Source organism: Polypterus senegalus, chromosome 1 (genome assembly GCF_016835505.1).
Source record: "Polypterus senegalus isolate Bchr_013 chromosome 1, ASM1683550v1, whole genome shotgun sequence".
NCBI classification, from domain to species: Eukaryota; Metazoa; Chordata; class Cladistia; order Polypteriformes; family Polypteridae; genus Polypterus; species Polypterus senegalus.
The window spans coordinates 259,421,565-259,442,610 of NC_053154.1; the positions used below are offsets into that span (position 1 = coordinate 259,421,565).

General features: G+C 37.2%; 1 protein-coding gene across 1 annotated transcript; it reads left to right on the forward strand.

Moving 5' to 3' along the window:
- Positions 1–1,553: 1,553 nt before the first annotated feature.
- eif4ebp2 (eukaryotic translation initiation factor 4E binding protein 2) lies at positions 1,554–20,820 on the forward strand. Its single transcript, XM_039772790.1, has 3 exons — positions 1,554–1,862; positions 8,218–8,394; positions 17,954–20,820. Exons 1-3 carry the CDS (start codon positions 1,730–1,732, stop codon positions 17,983–17,985), a joined length of 342 nt encoding a protein of 113 aa, XP_039628724.1. The 5' UTR covers positions 1,554–1,729; the 3' UTR covers positions 17,986–20,820.
- The last annotated feature ends 226 nt before the right edge of the window (positions 20,821–21,046 follow it).

Genomic DNA, 21,046 nt, shown 5'->3' on the forward strand with positions numbered 1-21,046 from the left:
AATCAGTCTTCAGGAAATTAAAATAAATCTTCCTATAGTAGACTGTCCACAAAAATGGTGATATTGCAAGAAGTTGATTAGCAAGAGAGGACACCAAGTGACCTATGATAAAAATGGTGGCCTAGTTGCTACACAAGCTGCAGCTTTATGGAAGAGTGACAAAGAGAAAGCAAATATTAAAAAAACACATTACATTTCAGCTAGAGTTTGCCAGATAGCACATGGGAGAATCTGAGGACAGCTGGAAGAGGCTTCAATGGTTTGATGAGACACAAATGTAGTTTCTTTGACATCAGACTAAATGCCATGATTGGCAGAAGCCAAAAGCTGCATGTTATCAAAAACACACCATCCCACCATGCAGCACAGTGATGAAAACATCATGCTTTGGGGATGTTTCTCGGAAGCAGGTCCTGGAAGGCCTGTGAGGGTACAAGGTAAAATGAATGATGCAAAATACTGGGAAATTGTGGAGAAAAACCTGACGCAGCCTGCAAGAAACCTGTGCTTTTGGGGGATTTGTTTTTCAGCAAGGAAACAACATTTAGCATAAAACCAAAGTTACAAAGGAATGGCTTAAAAACAAGTTCCTAGTGTGGTCAAGTTGGAGTTCATTTATGATCCCCATGCAACCTGACATGTAATTTATTTAGGTAATTCTGAAGTGATTTGTTTTCATTTTCACATTCAGATTCTATTGATTAATGTCAAAAATGAACCAATTAAATCTACTGTGACTCAATGCTGTAGAACAATAAAATGCGAAAATCTCAAAGGGTTAATACATTTTATAGGCACTATACACAAATGAAAATATAGACATAACGCAACCTCTTTTTTATTTTTTAAATGTCTTTCATTGAGTCTCTTAAAACTCTTAAATCGAGAAAAGTAATTATATTGACCTCTACGGTAACCTTTTTAACATCTCCCCTAAAATAAAAACAAGGAAAATACTTTGCAAGAACCTAAAGAAAAAATACAACGGGTGGGGGAATATCTTGAAGGGCGTCATTAAGACGAAGTGACGCGCATCAATCACGTCCATGAACAGTAGCTAATTACAATTTTACTGCATGAACTGTGTTAATTTTAGGCTGATAGTTACTGATTAAAATAAGGTAGCTACAACCCGACATTTGCTAATCAGAATATTTAAAGAGAGGGTGGCGCAGTGGTAGCGCTGCAGCCTCGCAGTTAGGAGACTCGCGTTCGTTTCCCGGGTCCTCCCTGCGTGGAGTTTGCATTTTCTCCCCGTGTCCGCGTGGGTTTCCTCCCACAGTCCAAAGACATGCCGGTTAGATGGATTGGCGATTCTAAGTTGGCCTTAGTGTGTGCTTGGTGTTTGTGTGTGTCCTGCGGTGGGTTGGCACGCTGCCCACGATTGGTTCCTACCCTGTGTTGGCTGGGATTGGCCCCAGCAGACCCCCGTGACCCTGTGTTCGGATTCAGCGGGTTGGAAAATGGATGGATGGATATACATGATCTTTGTGCGTCGTTGACGTACAGTCCGCCGTGCCGCGCTAACGTCACTTCCGCTTGGGACTGTGTTGTGTTTCCTGGCCGAGGGCGGGGACCGTGCTGACGGCTGGAGGACAAGACGGAGAGAGAAAAGTAGGAAAGCTGTGCTGCGAGCGAAAGGAGAGAAGGATCTCAGAGTGGGGAATTTCAAAGCCCTCCCCTTCGCCTTTGCTTTTCCAAGGCTTACGAGCAGCAAGGTTCAGGTGAAATGTCCGCCGGTCGTCAGCACAGTGAAAGCCGGGCCATACCGACCAGGATGGTGCTGGTGAACGACGCAACGCAGCTACCTCATGACTGTTGCACCACACCTGGGGGCACTTTATTTTCCACCACTCCTGGAGGTAACAAGACCGCGGAGCCCCTATGTCTATATGTATATTTGTAGTCGTATCTATTTCGTTGCGCTGACGAAGTCGTTTTAATTATTGTGTTTTATGTAGCTTAAATCCGAAACAATGCCAAGTAGCTCCGCCCCTTACTTTGTATTGGAGCTCTAGGTGCACGCCTGAAATTACGAGTTGTCCAAAACAGTAAAGTTGCAGTGTGACAGCAGCTTTTTCCTAACAAATGTGATATTAGCAAACACGTTTGCCATTGACGCCTCTTTTCTCAACTGTTTATTTCGCATCATAACAGTTACTGGGAAAGAGTAGATTGTTTTTCCTCACTTACTTCCCCCTTCTCTGTTGCATAATCTTTTTCTTGGTGACAGACGCGTGAAACAACCTCTATAAAACCGATTTAGGCAGCTGCAAATTGATTTGTAAAATCTTCCACACTTCAAAATGTACTGCCATTTTCATTACGTGGTGTTTTTTTTTTTAGATTTTTTACAACTGATAAATTTTGGGCGGTCTGCTAAAAAAAATTCCAAATTCATGTGTCACACGTAAATATTTTTCATCGTGTTTCACGGTAATGGTATGCATTTAGTGACTTATAATTTTCATATATAATACATTGAAACATGCTTTAACATGCAAAACGATATTCCTACCATACCTACAGATTACCTTGGTCCTGGAAACCTAAGGATCTAGGTTGTCCAGATTCAGTCATACATACAGTGTGGATTTTTATACATCTAGTTCGTGGATGTAAAGTGGCTGAATATGCTAATCTGGAATGCCAACTGCATTGCAAGACTTAACACTGAAAGGCAAGATGCTGCCCTTCCTTACCTTGATCTGTTGTCCTGGAGCATTCTTTGTTACCAGTTTATTCCATCACTGCTTACTTGGTGGCACTGCTGCTGATGCTTTTTTGTCTGCCATCAGACTGTATAATGCAGCCATCATTAAGCCTTTCAGTCATACCAAGTAGTTATAATAGACCCACTGGCATGAGAATAGAATTTGCTTATATTTTGTTATGTTGTAATTTATATGTTGTGTGTGTGGGTCTGGATCTTATGGTTGTGTAATGGTTTATGGATATACTGGTGTAATGGTGTATTCTGTGTTGTAGTTGGAAAAGCTTGCCTATTATTTTTACGACAGAGATTGCAATACTAAACTCATTTCAATCTATCTTTGGCTATTTTCTTATTTGTTTACTTAAATGGCAGTTGCTGTGTTGCCAATTACAGCAGGCCCATAAATAACACATTTTAGTTGTAATTAAGAGGACGGAATACGAAAATGTAGTTGTAGAATAAATATTTTTAGCTGCCACACAAAATGTCCTTGTGACTTTAATAACATTGCATTTAATGTTGACTGCATTTGTGTGTTTGCATTTGCTTTTCTTTTACTTGTATTTTTCAAAGTTAATCGTTAATTTAGCCTTTCTTGTAGCATATGTGCTCCTGAATGGCTTGAACAGATCAGCTGTCCATTAACTATTATTTTTACCTGCCAAGGAACGGTAGGACATTCATTAATGTTGTGATTCAAGGCTTCTCTGTACTGGTGAAACTGTGGATAACCTAATCTTGGGTGTTTATTTCCAGAAAGAGATTTGCTTTGCCAGCAGCCTTCTGCAGTGATTAGTGATTCACTTGTTTGGGGGCTTTCTGTAATCTGCCTCTGTAATCTTGACATTGTTAATCACCAAATTATACTTATTTGATCTTCTCCCAGACTGGATGCTCCATTTTCTGTCTGGTTTTGCAGCAAGTGGTTCTGACTTTATGCTTCCTGTTTACAGGGCAAATAAAATGCACTTTTTTATTCACATATGGTCTGGATCAAAGATTTAAAGTTATCATTTCACTGTTTTAAACTAAAAATAAATACAAAATAAGCAAAAACATAATTTACGGTGGATTCAGAAAGTATTCAAACTTTATGCACAATTTATCATGTTGTAAATGTAGTTTTAAATGGGTAAATTTGCCATTTGTGTCCATCAATTTATACTTGGCCAATAATGACGTAGTGAAAATATGTATTTAGAAATGTTTGCAAGTTCGTTAAAATCAAAAAACTGAAATCTCTTAATTTATACAAGTATTCAGGTCCAGTGCTGTGGCACTCAAAAATTGTGGCCAAGTATATCCCAATCTCTTTAATTCTCCTTGAGGTGTATCTAGAACTTAGAGTCCAGCAGTGGCAAACTGAATTGATTATGCAACATTTAAAAAAGGCACACTTTTTTAATTACGTAAGGTCACAATTCACACTGCATGTCACAACCAAAACCAAGCCATTAGGTCAATTGAGCTCTTTGTAGACTTCTAGAATAAAGTTGTGGTGAGACATAGATCCAGGACAAAGGTATAAACCCATTTCTAAAAATCTGAGTGTTCACAGGAACACAGTTGCCTCAGTAGTTATGAAATAGAAGAGAAATGTAGCCACCAGGGCCCTTCCTTAGAGTTGGCCAATCTGAGTTACTGCAAGAGTAGCTGGTGATGGAGGTGACCAAGATCTCATGGTATTTGTAACAGAGCTTCTGAATTTATCTGCTGAGACGTGTGCAACTGTTGGAAGGAGGATTATCTCAGCAGCACTCTATTATGTGTTTATGATAGAGTGGCTATAGAGAAGCAACTCTTAAATATAAACATATGCTAGCCCTCCTAAAGCTTACCATACAGCATTTGGAGAACTCTGAGAGCAAGGGGGGTTGGAGGGATTCTCTCCTGTGATAAGACAAAAATTGAACTCTTTGGCCTAATGTCATTCCAACAGTGAAGCATGGAGGTGGGTGAATCATGCTATGGGGTTGCTCCTTGGCAGCATGGACAAGGAGACTGGTCAGAATTAAAGGGTTGTTGCATCCAAATTCAGACAGGTCCTTGAAGAAATCCTGCTCCTGACTGCGTGCAACCTCACACTGGGGTGACAGTTTACCTTTTATCACAACAATGACCCATAACATACAGTCAGGACAGTTCTGGAGTGACATCAGGACAAGTCACTGACTGTGCTTGAGTGGCCCAGCCAAACCTCAGACTTTGTAAAACCCATAGAATGTCTTTGGAAAGACTTGAAGATGGCAGTTTACAGATGCTTCCAGTGTGCAGCCAAATAGAATTTGAGAGGATCTGCCAGGAAGACTAAGATAAACTTCCCAAGTCCATGTTTGCAAAGCTTATAGAGATCCAAGACGACTCAAAGCTTCAGTGCATCCTGAAAGTATTCACAGTATTCCAAAATGGATTAAAATCATTTTTTTCCTCAGAATTCTACACACAACACCCCATAATGACAACGTGAAAAAAGTTTACTTGAGGTTTCGGCAAATTTATTAAAAGTAAAAAAACTGAGAAATCACATGTACATAAGTATTCACAGCCTTTGCTCAGTACTTTGTCGATGCACCTTTGGCAGAAATTACAGCCTCAAGTCTTTTTGAATATGATGCCACAAGCTTGGCACACCTATCCTTGGCCAGTTTTGCCCATTCCTCTTTGCAGCACCTCTCAAGCTCCATCAGGTTGGATGGGAAGTGTCGGTGCACATCCATTTTAAGATCTCTCCAGAGATGTTCAATCGGATTCAAGTCTGGGCTCTGGCTGGACCACTTAAGGACATTCAGAGTTGTCCTGAAGCCTCTCCTTTGATATCTAGGCTGTGTGCTTAGGGTCGTTGTCCTGCTGAAAGATGAACCGTCGCCGCAGTCTGAGGTCAAGAGCGCTCTGGAGCAGGTTTTCATCCAGGATGTCTCTGTACATTGCTGCAGTCATCTTTCCCTTTATCCTGACCAGTCTCCCAGTTCCTGCCGCTGAAAAACATCCCCACAGCATGATGCTGCCACCACCACCGTGCTTCACTGTAGGGATGGTATTGACCTGGTAATGAGCGGTGCCTGGTTTCCTCCAAACATGACACCTGGCATTCACACTCAGGTGCCTTTTGGCAAGCTCCAGGCGGGCTGCCATGTGCCTTTTACTACGGAGTGGCTTCTGTCTGGCCACTCTACCATACAGGCCTGATTGGTGGATTGCTGCAGAGATGGTTGTCCTTCTGGAAGGTTATCCTCTCTGCACAGAGGGCCTCTGGAGCTCTTCCACTTCTTCCATTTACGGATGATGGAGGCCACTGTGCTCATTGGGACCTTCAAAGCAGCAGAAATTTTTCTGTAACCTTCCCCAGATTTGTGCCTCGAGACAATCCTGTCTCGGAGGTCTATAGACAATTCCTTTGACTTCATGCTTGGTTTGTGCTCTGACATGAACTGTCAACTGTGGGACCTTATGTATACAGTTGTGTGCCTTTCCAAATCACGTCCAATCAACTGCATTTACCACAGGTGGACTCCAATTAAGCTACAGAAACATCTTGAGGATGATCAGGGAAACAGGATGCACCTGAGCTCAATTTTGAGCTTCATGGCAAAGGCTGTGAATACTTATGTACGTGTGCTTTCTCAATTTTTTTTATTTTTAATAAATTTGCAAAAACCTCAAGTAAACTTTTTTCACGTTGCCATTATGGGGTGTTGTGTGTAGAATTCTGTGGAGAAAAATTAATTTAATCCATTTTTGAATAAGGCGGTAACATAACAAAATGTGGAAAAAGTGATGCACTGTAAATACTTTCCGGATGCACTGTATATAAACTAAAAAAAAAACCTATTCTGTTCTTGCATTTTAAAATGGAGCTGAAGGCACAGAAGTCCAAACTCATACACAAAACCCAAAAACCCTGTTGAGTATGTCCGTTATTCAAACCAAAATTGTAATTAACTATTGATATACCCTCAGGAGCTTAGTTCCTCTATCTTATACTTCACCTTGAAAAATGTGTACCAAGTGCTATTATTGAAATTGATAAATGTTATGCCATGATGTGAATTTTTCTTTTGAAACCCAATTTAAACTGCTAGCATGGTCATATTGTTTAAATGCGTCACAACTATTTTGTGGCAAATTAATGTTTTTTTAAATTATTTTTTTATTTAATGTACTATATTAATCCCTGAGGGGAGAGCAATTTTCAGGTCAAGGACTTTGCTCAAGGGCCCAATGGAGTAGGATCCCTACTGGTAGTAACAGGACTTGTGTGTGGCATATTTTTGTGAATAAATAACTTAGACTTTATATATATATATATATATATATATATATATATATATATATATATATATATATATATACTTATTCTTTAATAATGCTCTTTGGTGCAACAGGAACCAGGCACATTTATTGTCTGCGGCAGAGGTCCAGAGATGACTGTCCAGTCATCTCTAGATGTCTTGGTTTGGAGAGAAGTTTCAAAAGCTGGGAGTTTTGGTGTCTTTTGTGTTAAAACATTGTGGGTGAGCAGTACCTGGCTGCCTTATCATCTTATTCAAATTTAATATACAAAAATGTTTTCATTAAAAGCTAAATTTTGCCAAAACCCATTATTTTCTGTCTCTGTAACTAGAATATTCCAGAACATTCTTTGCTATATGAAAGATACTGTGCCTGACCACCTCCTCTAATTTTTTGTAGTTCATCTGTGTACATTTATATCTCAAGATGACCTTGTTTGACATTTCACATAACATGGCATTTCTAGATTTCAGAAATACTATAACGATTAATCTATAATCATTTCAAACATTGATCACAGTAGCATATTTTGATTAAATTTGCTGAACTATTATATTCCACCCTAGCATGGCAATTTAAATGCACTGTTTTGAGGAGCCCTTCCAACTAAGATTATTCCCTACAGGGCAGAGTGCTATATGATCTAATTGAGAGGTAGAGTTTACTGTCTATTTATAATCTTACTATGTTTCTCGATTTTCAGATTAAATTAAAAGTTAAGGATAGTAAAAATGATTTACTTTAATAGCATAATTGGATGCATGATTGTTTTTAGCAAAGCCTTAACAATGACTATTTTATAAGTAATCCTCAACAATGGTATAATATTTCCTTTATAGATTTTTTTTTCTGCACATTTTGAACACATCCTCCTCTTTAGTTTTGATTCTTTCTACCAGGCCTCTGACATGTGGATAGCCCAATCAAACACTTACTCTAATTCTATAGAATGTTTTGATATACACAGTGACTTCACTGTTGTAATACTGAGCTAATGGAAGTACTCATCAGTATTTAAATCTGAAGTAGTATAGTTTGTGAGTTTGAATGTTAGATGTCTTGTGAAGATTTACAAAACTAGAATATGTATTTTCAATATATAGATTATTTCCAACATAATGTAATTGCCCTTTGTACATGATTTAGATCCCTTTTTTAAATGTTTTGTTGCACATACTAATCTATTTTATACCTTATTTATTGTTATTCAGGTACCCGCATTATATATGATCGCAAATTTCTTTTGGATCGTCGTAATTCCCCACTAACTCAGACACCACCCCCCCACCTTCCTGATATTCCTGGAGTGACAAGTCCCAATGCAACCACTGAAAATGGGACTGCTGAAAAAAACAATTTGAATAATCATGATGGGAAAACATCTGTGGGTAAGCAGGTTTTAGTTTCTCTTTTAAAAATGTTTTCATAATCTGTTTTACAATTTTAGTCTAAATAAAAGACAAGAAGATGTTTATTTCAATCATTTGCTTTCTTTTAATACATGGGAATATTAACCCATGAGCTATATGCAAAGATTAAGGAAAACTGCAGTGAAATATTTAAAAAAAAAAAAAGCACTAAATAAAAAAAACAAAAAGGTGTCATTTTGCTTGACTTTTCACTTCATTCATAATGGCTAACACGGTACAACACCCTAGTACCATAGTATTTTGATAGATACATATTTATTGATTGTGTTACATTTACCTCAAAAAAGTCTAGCATTTACAAGTCTATTTCTTGAAACATTTTGTCTAGTATTAATACAAACTGTTATATACTTTTTGAAAATGTACATTTAGACCCATTTACTATATCATATGCAGTAGGCAATTGGTTTACCAGTTCATTCAAAGATCATGCTCTCCATCATTATGGTACAGAGAATTAGTTGCATAACTTGGTTAGTATTTTTATGAGTAGACAGTGTGGTAGAGCTACCTAAATATTCTTTTGTCAGTTCAATTTAATAGTTATTGGCATATTTTGCTGAAGCAAGATGCTACTGCCACACTTTGGCACTGGAACATATCGCACCTTTTAATAGTAACCACCACCTGACCCTAGCACACTCCACTTTCTGCAAATCAAATAAACCTTTATTTACAGCGAGGGAAAAGTTTAAAAAATATATAGATTCTTTATGTTCTGTGAACTCTTCATTGAGATTTCATACAAGTTTCCCCACTATAAAGAAATTATAACATAATTAAGCCATACATCATATAGAGTCATGCATACACAAATTATGTCAAGAGTACAGTAAAGCATGGGATATTTCAACCTGATTAACACTAAATTATGACAGTGTAAACCAATTAACATAATTGAGATATGCCTGTTTGACAAACTCCAGTTAACAGTATACCTGGAAAAATGAAAATAGAGGGTTTATATTTATTTTTGAGAGACACAAATTGACGTTTGCACTAATTGACTTGTTTATGATTAGTATTGATTATGTATAATATACTGTTTATGCATCCATCTAGCACTACTGTTTTCTCATTCTATAAAGTCTGTCCAGCTTGTTTGTAAAGGATTATTAAACTTTGGCATTTCAAATTCATCTTAAATAAGTCTTTCATAATAGCCTTACTTTAATGCACCTAAATACTTAAAACAGTATATTTGAAGATTCAAAGCTCCAGGAGAAAAGGAACATGGTCAGAAAAACTATTCTTAATGACAAAAAAAAATCTTTTAATGTGAATGGGTTTGATGCACTGAAGAAGACAACGGTTATTGGCTTAAATATAGGTAAAGAAATATCAGTAGTCACACAATTTATCATCCTTGATAAAGTGTAAAATTCTTGAGGCCATCATAGAAACTGCAGTCTTTGTTGGAGATGCTCTGTCTAAGGCAGGACTGAATACAGTGGGTACGGAAAGTATTCAGACCCCCTTCAATTTTTCACTCTTTGTTATATTGCAGCCATTTGCTAAAATCATTGAAATTAATTTTTTTCCTCATTTGTACACACAGCACCCCATATTGACAGACAAAAAAAAAGAATTTTTGAAATTGTTGCAGATTTATTAAAAAAGAAAAACTGAAATATCACATGGTCCTAAGTATTCAGACCCTTTGCTGTGACACTCCTATATTTAACTCGGGTGCTTTCCATTTCTTCTGATCATCCTTGAGATCACCTTCATTTGAGTCCAGCTGTGTTTGATTATACTGATTGGACTTTATTAGGAAAGCCACACACCTGTCTATATAAGACCATACAGCTCACAATGCATGTCAGAGCAAATGAGAATCATGAGGTCAAAGGAACTGCCTGAAGAGCTCAGAGACAGAATTGTGGCAAGGCACAGATCTGGCCAAGGTTACAAAAAAATTTCTGCTGCACTTAAGGTTCCCAAGAGCACAGTGGCCTCCATAATCCTTAAATGGAAGATGTTTGGGACGACCAGAACCCTTCCTAGAGTTGGCCATCCGGCCAAGCTAAGCTACCGGGGGAGAAGAGCCTTGGTGAGAGAGGTAAAGAAGAACCCAAAGATCACTTTGGCTGAGCTCCAGAGATGCAGTCAGGAGATGGGAGAAAGTTGTAGAAAGTCAACCATCACTGCAGCCCTCCACCAGTCAGGGCTTTATGGCAGAGTGTCCTGTCGGAAGCCTCTCCTCAGTGCAAGACACATGACAGCCCGCATGGAGTTTGCTAAAAGACACCAGAAGAACTCTGAGATGGTGAGAAATAAGATTCTCTGGTCTGATGAGACCAATATATAATTTTTTGGCCTTAATTCTAAGCGGTAAGTGTGCAGACAGCCAGGCAGTGCTTATAACTTGTCCAATACAGTCCCCACAGTGAAGCATGGCGGTGGCAGCATCATGCTGTGGGGGTGTTTTTCAGCTGCAGGGACAGGACGACTGGTTGCAATCGAGGGAAAGATGAATGCGGGCAAGTACAGGGATATCCTGGACAAAAACCTTCTCCAGAGTGCTAAGGACCTCAGACTGGGCCGAAGGTTTACAAGACAATGACCCTAAGCACACAGCTAAAATAACGAAGGAGTGGCTTCACAACAACTCTGTGACTGTTCTTGAATGGCCCAGCCAGAGCCCTGACTTAAACCCAATTGAGCATCTCTGGAGAGACCTAAAAATGGCTGTCCACCAACGTTTACCATCCAACCTGACAGAACTGGCGAGGATCTGCAAGGAGTAATGGCAGAGGATCCCCAAATCCAGGTGTGAAAAACTTGTTGCGGAGAGATGGGAGATGAAAGAGATTAGCCACAGAGTGTCTCGCGGGGACCTTAGACATAAGACTTTGTGCCAAGAGATTGACCTTGGACCGTCTCGCGATGATGTGGAACATGGGATTCTTGCAAGACACACCCGACATACAATCAATATCAAATAAGCCAATAGGCAGCAAAACATTAAGTTGTCTAAAGGATTTGAGCACACACCGATCCAGGGCTCTCAGCGCATATTAAGCTTATAAGGACAGTACGTTATAAATGAAATGTGGACGAATAAGCAAAGAAGAAAGCAGCGCGGAGAAAAGAGACTCGAGCGTTGGAGAGAAAAAAGAGCAAAAAAGAATAATCTAGGTGCAAATTCAGAAAATAAGGAAAGTAATTATCAGCCCGGAACAAGTGGAATTGGGGGGAAAAAAAAAGCATGTCCAATCGGGATCAGAATTAAAAGACAACAACAATAACAACATTTATTTATATAGCACATTTTCATACAAACAGTAGCTCAAAGTGCTTTACATATTAAAGAATAGAAAAATGAAAGACACAATTATAAAACAAAATAAATCAACATTAATTAACATTCAAGACAGAGTAAAAGACAATGTAGAACTTCATAAAGACATTCACAAACGTTGGATCTAAACACATGCAGTGTAGGTTAGAGATTACGAAAGCAGTGGAATTCAAAAGGCTCAAAAAAAAAAAAAAAGGCGCAATACACATGTGGACAAAGTTAAAGGATATGAAAGTAGGAAAATTAGAAAGTAAAAAAAAAGAAAGTAAAGATCGCAGTAGCGCAAACAAACTGCATAATTTAACTATGCACCTGTCTAACTTTGGTTTTGCACAATAATCACTGCACTATTGCACCTTAACACTTAATTCTACTTTATTCACATAATTTTACTTATGTTCTACTATATCATTCAATCTGTAACTTTTTGTTAATCTGATATTCTTCTAACTTTGCACAGTTTTTGATAAGCAGATCAGGATGCATTTCACTGCGTGTTGTCCTATATACTGTAACTATGCACGTGACAAATGAAGAATCTTGAGAATTTCAAAAATGGAGTTTACCGCACATGCATTTATTGGTTACTTTGTAAAAAAAAAAAAATTCTTTAGTGATGATGATATAGATCGTTTTGTCTGTGCTGAAATTCCAAACACAGAAACCTATCCTGAATTATGGTACAGAGTCATTAACACATGTCTCACTGACCTCATTAGAAAGATTCACCATATTGGGACTCGCAAGATACCAAATATTGTTTTTATAGAAGTTCTGAAATAAAAGTGAAACTAATGAAATAGCAACAATTCAAAGAAAAAAAAACAAACACGGGGGTTGGCAGGCGAAGCCCCCTAGTATTCTAAATTGCAAAATCTTGAAAATAAGTGGATAAAACTTTACATCTTGTAAGGTGAAATGTAAAGGTCTTAATCATTGAATTAAAAGGAACAATTAACATATCCTAGCACACCGAAATCAAAACATCTCCTTCCTGCTGAGACCCATTTAAGTACAGTGGACCCTTAACTTACAAACTCAATTCATTCACAAGGGCTGGTTGTAACTCAAGTTGGTTGTAAGTCAAGACTGTTTTTACCATAAGAAATAATGGAAATACCCATAATGCGTTCCGAACCTCCCACAGCAACACTTGCTTAACCTTTTCATAATAAAAAAGGGTTGTATAATGTGCATAATTTACCAAAAACACCGATAATTTTTCTAATGTACTAACCAAAAAGTTATAAAAAGTGCCTAGCCTACCAGAAACAACAATTTCATACTGTACTCACCATTTAAGTTGACATCTTTGGCTTGCAGGAAGGGAGGAGGAGAATGAAATGAAAGGTGGTTATTGTTTGGAAGGAGCTTCCTTGTACAAATCTTTTCTTTGTAAAATTGTCGAGTTGGTGGATTTTGACATGCTGTACATATTGGAGAGATCGGTAACACGAACGGCATTCTCAAATTTCCGCACAATTTCCTTCTTCGTTTCGATTGTGATCGCTTTCTTTACCTTTGTTGCCTTCTCTTCCTTCCTTAGCTTCTTTTCTAGCTTTTTTGGTGCCATTTTGATAGCAATTATCAAAATAAATGATATAAATCACTGCACTGACTGAAATTATGTCCACAAACACATTTATCTGGGCTCCGACTGACGCTTACGAATGCTCTCGGCTGTTTGTTTACAATCGCACAAGCGGATACACGTGAACGTATTTGAGTCGTAACTCAAGACATTGGTCGTAATTCAAAACAAAAATTTTGGTCATAAACCAAGTTGTTTGCATGTCAGGCCAGTCGTATATCAAGGTTCGACTGTACTAAATATCAATTTAGGTTGATGATAGGTTGGATATGCCAGGTACCCCAGGAGTGATGAGAAGAGTAATGGACGAGTACTGAGGCTTAAACAAGCCATGTTTGTTGTAACTGAGGTAATTTTTACTTCTGATGGGCATTGTATTGGTTTAGAGCAGGGGTGCCCACACTTTTTCGGCTGGTGAGCTACTTTTAAAATCACCAGGTCGAAATGATCTACCTACTTTAAAAATGATATATACTGAGTTTACTTTATACATAGCAATTATAGATCGACAGATCAGCACTTAGATTGTGACATTGTGAGAAAAAAAATCCTCTTCCAATTCCACATCCAGCCCATACCCTCCACAAACAATTTTTTTTTAAATCTCTTCTTTAGTCGATATAAATTGGAACGCTAACTAGATCACAGCCGTTCGATCGTGCGTGCGGGATGACCAGTGTGTTAGAAGAAAAGAGATCTCAGACTGTCCGCCCTGTATGTCAATCAAGTGGCAAATGCCATAGGGAGGATATATGATAGACTAACGTTTAAAAACAAATTTTTTTTTGAATGCAATGCGTTCTACCTGCACTACCTTTGCGATCGACGTATTGGGCACCCCTGGTTTAGAGAATGACTAAAAATGAATAAAATATGCATCAACTTGTGTTGATAACCATTTCATAATGAAAGTTCTCACTTTAATTGTTAACTGTGTTTTTACAAATATCAAATTTAGGGTTACTATGTTAAATTTACATTTCTTTGTTGCATTATTTTAGATGATTAGCCTGTTTCTCCTTGGCTCAACACCTATCACCTCCTTGTTAAGTCTTTCTCCTAATTTGGCATTCATCTTCTCTTGCTTTGGACATCATTCTAGTCTTTTCTGCATTTACCTTGAGGCCTTTAACTTACAAACAAAATTTCAATTTCAGTATATTCAATTCTGCTTCAGTTTTTGCCATTAAAACAAGGTCATCAGTATACAAGGGCTCCCATAGCAATACTTAATGCACTTCTCTGGTCACCATCTCTATCACCATTATGAAAGTCATGGGCCCAGGATGGATTCTAGGTGCATCCCCATCTTCACCTGGAAACTTTCAGTATCCCCATCTGTGTCCTGACCACCATTAATGCTTCCTTATACATCTAGATCACTCTAACCATTCATTTACATCTAACTTTCTCTATGCTCACCTCGCCACTTCTTGTGGCAACCTATCTGATGCCTTCTACAGATCTATAAATGCATAGTGTAGCTTCTTTCCCATCACCAAATGCTTCTCTTGCATTTACCTGACTATTAAAAGAGATTACATCTATTGTTCCCTTCCCAGTCATGAAACCAGACTGCATTTTGCTAACTTTAGTCTTATCCCCAATTTTCCCCTCTTATCAGTCTGTCAACTACTATCATTACCTTTTCCAAAAGGTTTAGGGCAAAATTTGAATATTCATGCTGATTCATCTGTGTGGATGGACTCATTAAGGAAGCTTAAGGGAACGTATGAATTCAGCTATGTAATATTTAATATAGAAATCAATGTATATTGAATTTACTTTATGTATCAGTATGTGCCAGTATATGCATGACAAGGGTGGTATTGCAACTTGTTCATGGTCCATGTATGTTTAAGAATGAAAGCTTTTGCCACTTAATGGCATAATCTCTTCAATAAATCCTTCTCTCTCCAGGCAACCCATCCACATATATTACATAAAGAATAGGCAACAGAAGTTAGTTGCTTCCTGCATTTTAGAAATTTTTGCTCTTCTTTCCTTATTGTCTAAAACTTGGAACAATCTAAAACTAAGCTCCACATCAGTCTTCTCTTGTTGAATATAGCCTTAATCTTAATTTTGCAATTTTCATTTCCAGACATCTTCAAACAGTCTAATAAAAACTGGATTGTAAAAATTAAACTCATTTTGTCCTCCCTTTTAGCTACCGTTTCTCAAGTACTGGACCGTCTGCAGTTTACCTAATTTCCTTGACACCCTATGTTTGTCAACATAACTGTGATTTACAAAAATCATTCTTCTTCTTCCGGCTGCTCCCGTTAGGGGTCGCCACAGCAGATCATCTTCTTCCATATTTTTCTGTCCTCTGCATCTTGTTCTGTTACACACATCACCTACATGTCCTCACTCACCACATTCATAAACCTTCTCTTAGGCCTTCCTCCTTTTTTCTTGCCTGGCAGGTCTATCCTTAGCATCCTTCTCCCAACTATATAACTATACTCAGCATCTCTTCTCTGCACATGTCCAAATCAGCGCAATCTTGCCATTCTGACTTTGTCTCCCAACTGTCCAACTTAAGCTGATCCACTAATCTATTCATTCCTAATCCTGTCCATTCTTGTCACACCCAATGCAAATCTTAGCATCTTTAACTCTGCTACCTCCAGGTCTGTCTCCTGTCTTTTGTCAGTGCCACCATCTCCAACCCATATAATATCCTGGTCTCATTGCCAATTGCATTAACCTCCTTAGTGTTACACCTGAGTGTCACTCTGGCTGTCAAAACAGTGCTAAAAGCTTGAGTCCCAAGTGTCACTCTGACAGTGGTATAGATATGTCTCAACCAAGACCCGAGGATCATTTGGACCGTAAAAGTGCCAACAGTGTTAGTGTCGAGCATTACCCTGGCAGCGGTGTAGATGCATCTTCTCCTAGCCTGATAATGGTAACTTGTAAAAAACACCTCTCATTAGTAGTGATGATGAGATGAATCTGTCCTCAGGGAGTGAAACTGAAATGGTCAATGAAACGGAAAGTGATTGTAGTGAATCCGAAAGTAATGCTTGCGGCACTCGCACTTGTGTAATGTGCTGTTTGTATTATATATATATATATATATATATATATATATATATATATATATATATATATATATATATATATATATATATAATTCACTAAGGCAAGACAACCATGGAAAGCACGCCGGAAGGGGCGTGGATTCACTAAGCCGCCGACAAGTAAGACACCTATGGCGCATGCCATATGCAGCGTGTAAAACAGTTTGTGACGGGTATCTCATGGGATCCTTAAAACAATTCTTTACAACTGAGGTTAAAACACAATGAAGTAAGCAGTCTTTAAAAACCGAGTTTTCGGTTACGACGCACGACTGCATGCACCATAGAAAACTGTTTTACATGCATCCGCGACAAACGTGCGTCTTCTTAGATGCTCCTGCAGGAACACGGAAAGTCTATGTGAGTCACAGGTGCATGTAGACTGTGCAAAGATGACAACGACTCAAGTGACGTGTTGTAGGTGGGCACATGAGTAATGGCGGTCCGCTAGTTTTCAGTCACAGACGATTGTGTGTTGGTTCGTTCCGTGCATTGTTACAATGCTGCTTTTCTTGCTGATTTATTACATTACCGATTTTTCAAATGTTAATTTTCTCCCTGTGCTGAAAAATCATTAAAAAACCGGCCTGATTATGCGGCGTATGGTACGCCGCGGGTTGGCTAGTCATTATTATTAATATTCATTTTTGTTATTTGTATCATAGTACTTTCTACACTTCTGACTTTGTACTTTTAGTGTTTTTGCACATTTTACAGTTGAAACATAAGATTTAATAAAAATTTCAGTTTTAAAGATAAAAAATGTAGCCTTTTTTTAAAAAAATGTTTTTGGAAGAAAAATGTAACGTTAAAGAAGTTAAACATTCTAGTTAAAAACTCCATTGCCATCTCTCCTAAACAACTCTGTGCCACAGGTATGTCATCTGGACCAACAGCCTTTCCATTCTTCATCCTCTTCATAGCTGTCCTTACTTCCTCCTTGCTAATCAGTTGCACTTCCTGGTTCGCTATCTCCACATCATCCAACCTTCTCTTTGTCTCTCTCTTCATTCGTCAACCTCTCAAAAGTATTCTTTCCATGTGCTCAACACACACTCCTCACTAGTGAGTACTTTTCCTTCATTATCCTATTCACCCTATCCTGCTGCTCGTCTTTCCCAGCTCAGTCCCTCTGTCTAGCCAATCGGTACAGGTCCTTTTCTCCCTCTTTAGTGACCAACCTCTCATACAACTCATCATATTCCTTTTTCTTTAGCCTTCGCCACATCTCTTGACTTTATGCCTTATCTTCATATACTCCTGTCTACTTCCTTCATCTCTCTGACTATCCCAAATCATCTTTGCCAACCACTTCCTAGTCTCCTGTACTGTTTAAAAGTAAAATATGTTATATCAAAAGCCTGAAGCAGTTTTGTTTTCTGCATTTCACTTTTTCTGAAATTGTTTTAGTGTGATATTTTGCATCTGTGCCCATGTAGTGTATAGAACATTGATTTACCGTTAAAATGTCTCAAGAAGTGAAAATTTAAACTTAACAGTCATTAATTATTTTTAACCTTTCTTTTCTTTAAGGTGATGATGCTCAGTTTGAAATTGACATATAACTGAAGATAAGAGTGAAGAACTTTCATCATGTGGTACCTGTGTGCCAGTGGCTTGGCTTCTGCTGTGGATCATCACAGCTCTTCCATTTAATTGCCCCTTCTCATTGGCTGCTGAGTACAGAGAGGAAATATGTAATGTGGAAAAACTATTACGTATTATTTTTGGGTCAGCAGTGAAACACATAACCAATGGTTACATACTGGGTTGTGCCAACAGATTTTTTTTCCCCACTTGTTCATTTTAATTGGGGTTGATAAGAAGGTTATCAACTCCATAGACTACTAAGAAGGGATTTTTTTGAGGATTAGGAAAGATACTGTAGCATACTTTACATTGAGATATATTCATAAATCATTGTAAATAAAGTAAAATGAGCATTTTGCAGAAGAAGATCGATCACCTTTACTTGCTTATACTTTGATTTAATATCTCTTATTCAGTTACAAAAAGGCAGACTATCAGAGAGCAATAACTAGATCTCATATGTACCTCTTTATTGTCATGGAGAAGATAAAATCAAATTAATTGCTTGCTGCCTTTTGTACTTTTTAAATAATTTTAGATTGTTTTTGCGTTACAAATAATGTTTCAACAACTGTGCCAGTGAGGAAGCTTAAATCTTCTGTCCTCATGAATTGATAATTCCTACACATTGTTGATATATTACAGTTTAGCAGTTCTACTGGCATTTTTTGTGATATGTTTATCACAGTTTTTCTGGTCTTTAAGTCACATGCTGCACTTGTGGTTGTGCTCACTTTGAGTATTTTGGAGTTGCAGTTTTATGGATAATATGAAACAAAATGAATTAAACAGAGTCTGCAACCTTACTTTTTGTGAGAAAAGTAGGCTTTTTTTCTTTGAAATTAGTTAGAATGTATCTGTCCCCAGAAAGTTTAAGAACCAGAAAATCAGCTGTTTTTCATTTCTAATTTCTTGGCACAGCCATTCGTAACATTTTTTTTTTTTTTGGGAACTGTGATCTATCACTTTTTTCTATAAACCAGAACTCATTTTCTATTTATTGAGCGTTCCTTCATACTTAAATTGCACTAATAAATATAATATAAGCAGTTAAGAAATAAATTTAAAAAACTGTAATACTTCAAATATAAATCGTGTTCAGGGAGTGGGTTTTTCCCCCCAGAAGTAAACATTTTTTTTTAAATTGTGAAAGGCATTTTACAAATCAGCTTTTTTTTTCTTGATTATCTAACACATATTGGCATTAATTAGGAATGTATTCAACATTGGATCAGTTTAGTTTTAAGGTACAATCTTTACCTTCCAAGAGCGTGGCATTGAAGCAAATCAAAGATATCTGCCTTTACTTGTTATAGTTCAAGTCTCTGACTTGAATGTACAGTGTCTTACTGCTTGTTTTGTGTATAGAATATGATACTATTGAAATTAAAAATATACTTGTTGCACATTTGGAAGTAACTGAACAGAAGAAAAGCACTTCAGGCTGATGTATGCATGTAACAATGTGCAAGTGTAAAAACAATGCTCAAAGATCATTCTCAGTGAGCATTTAAAAAATTGTTTTTAATTAACTTCCATAGAAAACAGGCAGGTCTAAATTATTCTTCTTGCATGTATTGTTTATTGTCAGGTTGGGCAAATATGCTGCTTAAGGCCTTAATATGTTCATTTGCCACCAAATTTTAGACCCAAACATTTTTGTTTGTGCTGCTGTTTTATTCCCAACAGTTATAAAGATAACTTAATTAAAAGCTTAGCCTGTTTTTCCTACGCTTAAGAAGAGCTTATTTTATATAAAAGTAGAAAGCAAGCATTCTGAATTATGTTAAATGCTTTATTTTAGGATTCGAACAAAAGTATGGTTACTAGGAATGCTGTGTCTGCAGGCCTAGTATGTGAAAGGTCTTAAAATATTTCACATAATTTAAATGTGGGCCTAGTTTAAGTTGGTAAAACCCAGGAACAAAATTGTATTGTGTATTTCCCAGACTGCATTGGCCAGTGATATTAGAATGAACAAATAATGAGTAAAGAAAACCAACAATAGTTTGTTAGGGTATGCATTTATACTCGTAAAACTAGTGAAAGATTTCCTTAAATGTCTTTATTTCAGAAGAGCCTTCTCACACAGCATTTCTTGTCATTTTTCTTGAATCAATTAAAGACCTTTAAATTTAAAAATAAGCATGCTGAAAAACTGTAAAATAGCTGCTATTTTCAGTATGTATTTTTCTTATCACTTAAATTAAGCAAATATTAATACCTTAATTTATTTGCGGAACAAAATTTGTTTGCTTGGCTTTATTTGACATTTTTCTGTGCTTCAGATTCTGATATGCACAGTATTTGAAATGGTCAACCTCCTTTGTATCTCTGAATTGGGTTGTTTTTTTTTTTCATTAGCTAGATTTGTTTCCTTCCTAAAACCGTGATACAGACAACAGTTTTGTTGTGAATTAATGTTTCCGATTAAAAGATAAATGAACAGACTTTTAATCGGCACTTCTAGTACAAAGATAATCTAATTGCTGGAGGGTATGACGTTATGTCCTGTGAAGACATGGTGACATTATAAAATATTGCTTTTTTAAAGCACCTATATCAATTACAGAGCTAAACAGTTTTGGCTATTAGTTGTTGATTTCATTTTTAATGCTGTGTAACAACCATTAAATTAAGCTCCCTTTTTGTGGGGGGGAGGGGGTTCTTTTGTTTTTTTCTTTATCTTCCAAAAAGTTTGTATAAAAAAGAAAGTAAGGAAAAAATAAACAGTGTACCTGCAGTCATGCCAATGCCAGTGATCACTGTTATAAAGAAATCAATAAACATCCTTATTAATAAGGATATAACAACATGCGTGTTTGCAGTTTTTGTCCATACACATGAATTTTTATGTGTTTTCTGCATTTACAGTAACATTCTAACATTTGTTTTAACATATTCCTTATACTGATAATGAAAAAGACCCTCTCAAACTTCAGTATTTCAGTACTAAATTTGTTTTTGTATAATCTTTTGGTATGTTATTTTTTATAGAACTTGACTTTGAGTAGAATGCATAATTATGTAATGGTA

Coding starts and splice junctions, on each gene's coding strand:
- eif4ebp2 (XM_039772790.1), top strand. CDS start 1,730: ATGTCCGCCGGTCGTCAGCACAGTGAAAGCCGGGCCATACCGACCAGG. Junction 1,863..8,217: donor ATTTTCCACCACTCCTGGAG/GTAACAAGACCG, acceptor ATTGTTATTCAG/GTACCCGCATTATATATGAT. Junction 8,395..17,953: donor TGATGGGAAAACATCTGTGG/GTAAGCAGGTTT, acceptor CTTTTCTTTAAG/GTGATGATGCTCAGTTTGAA.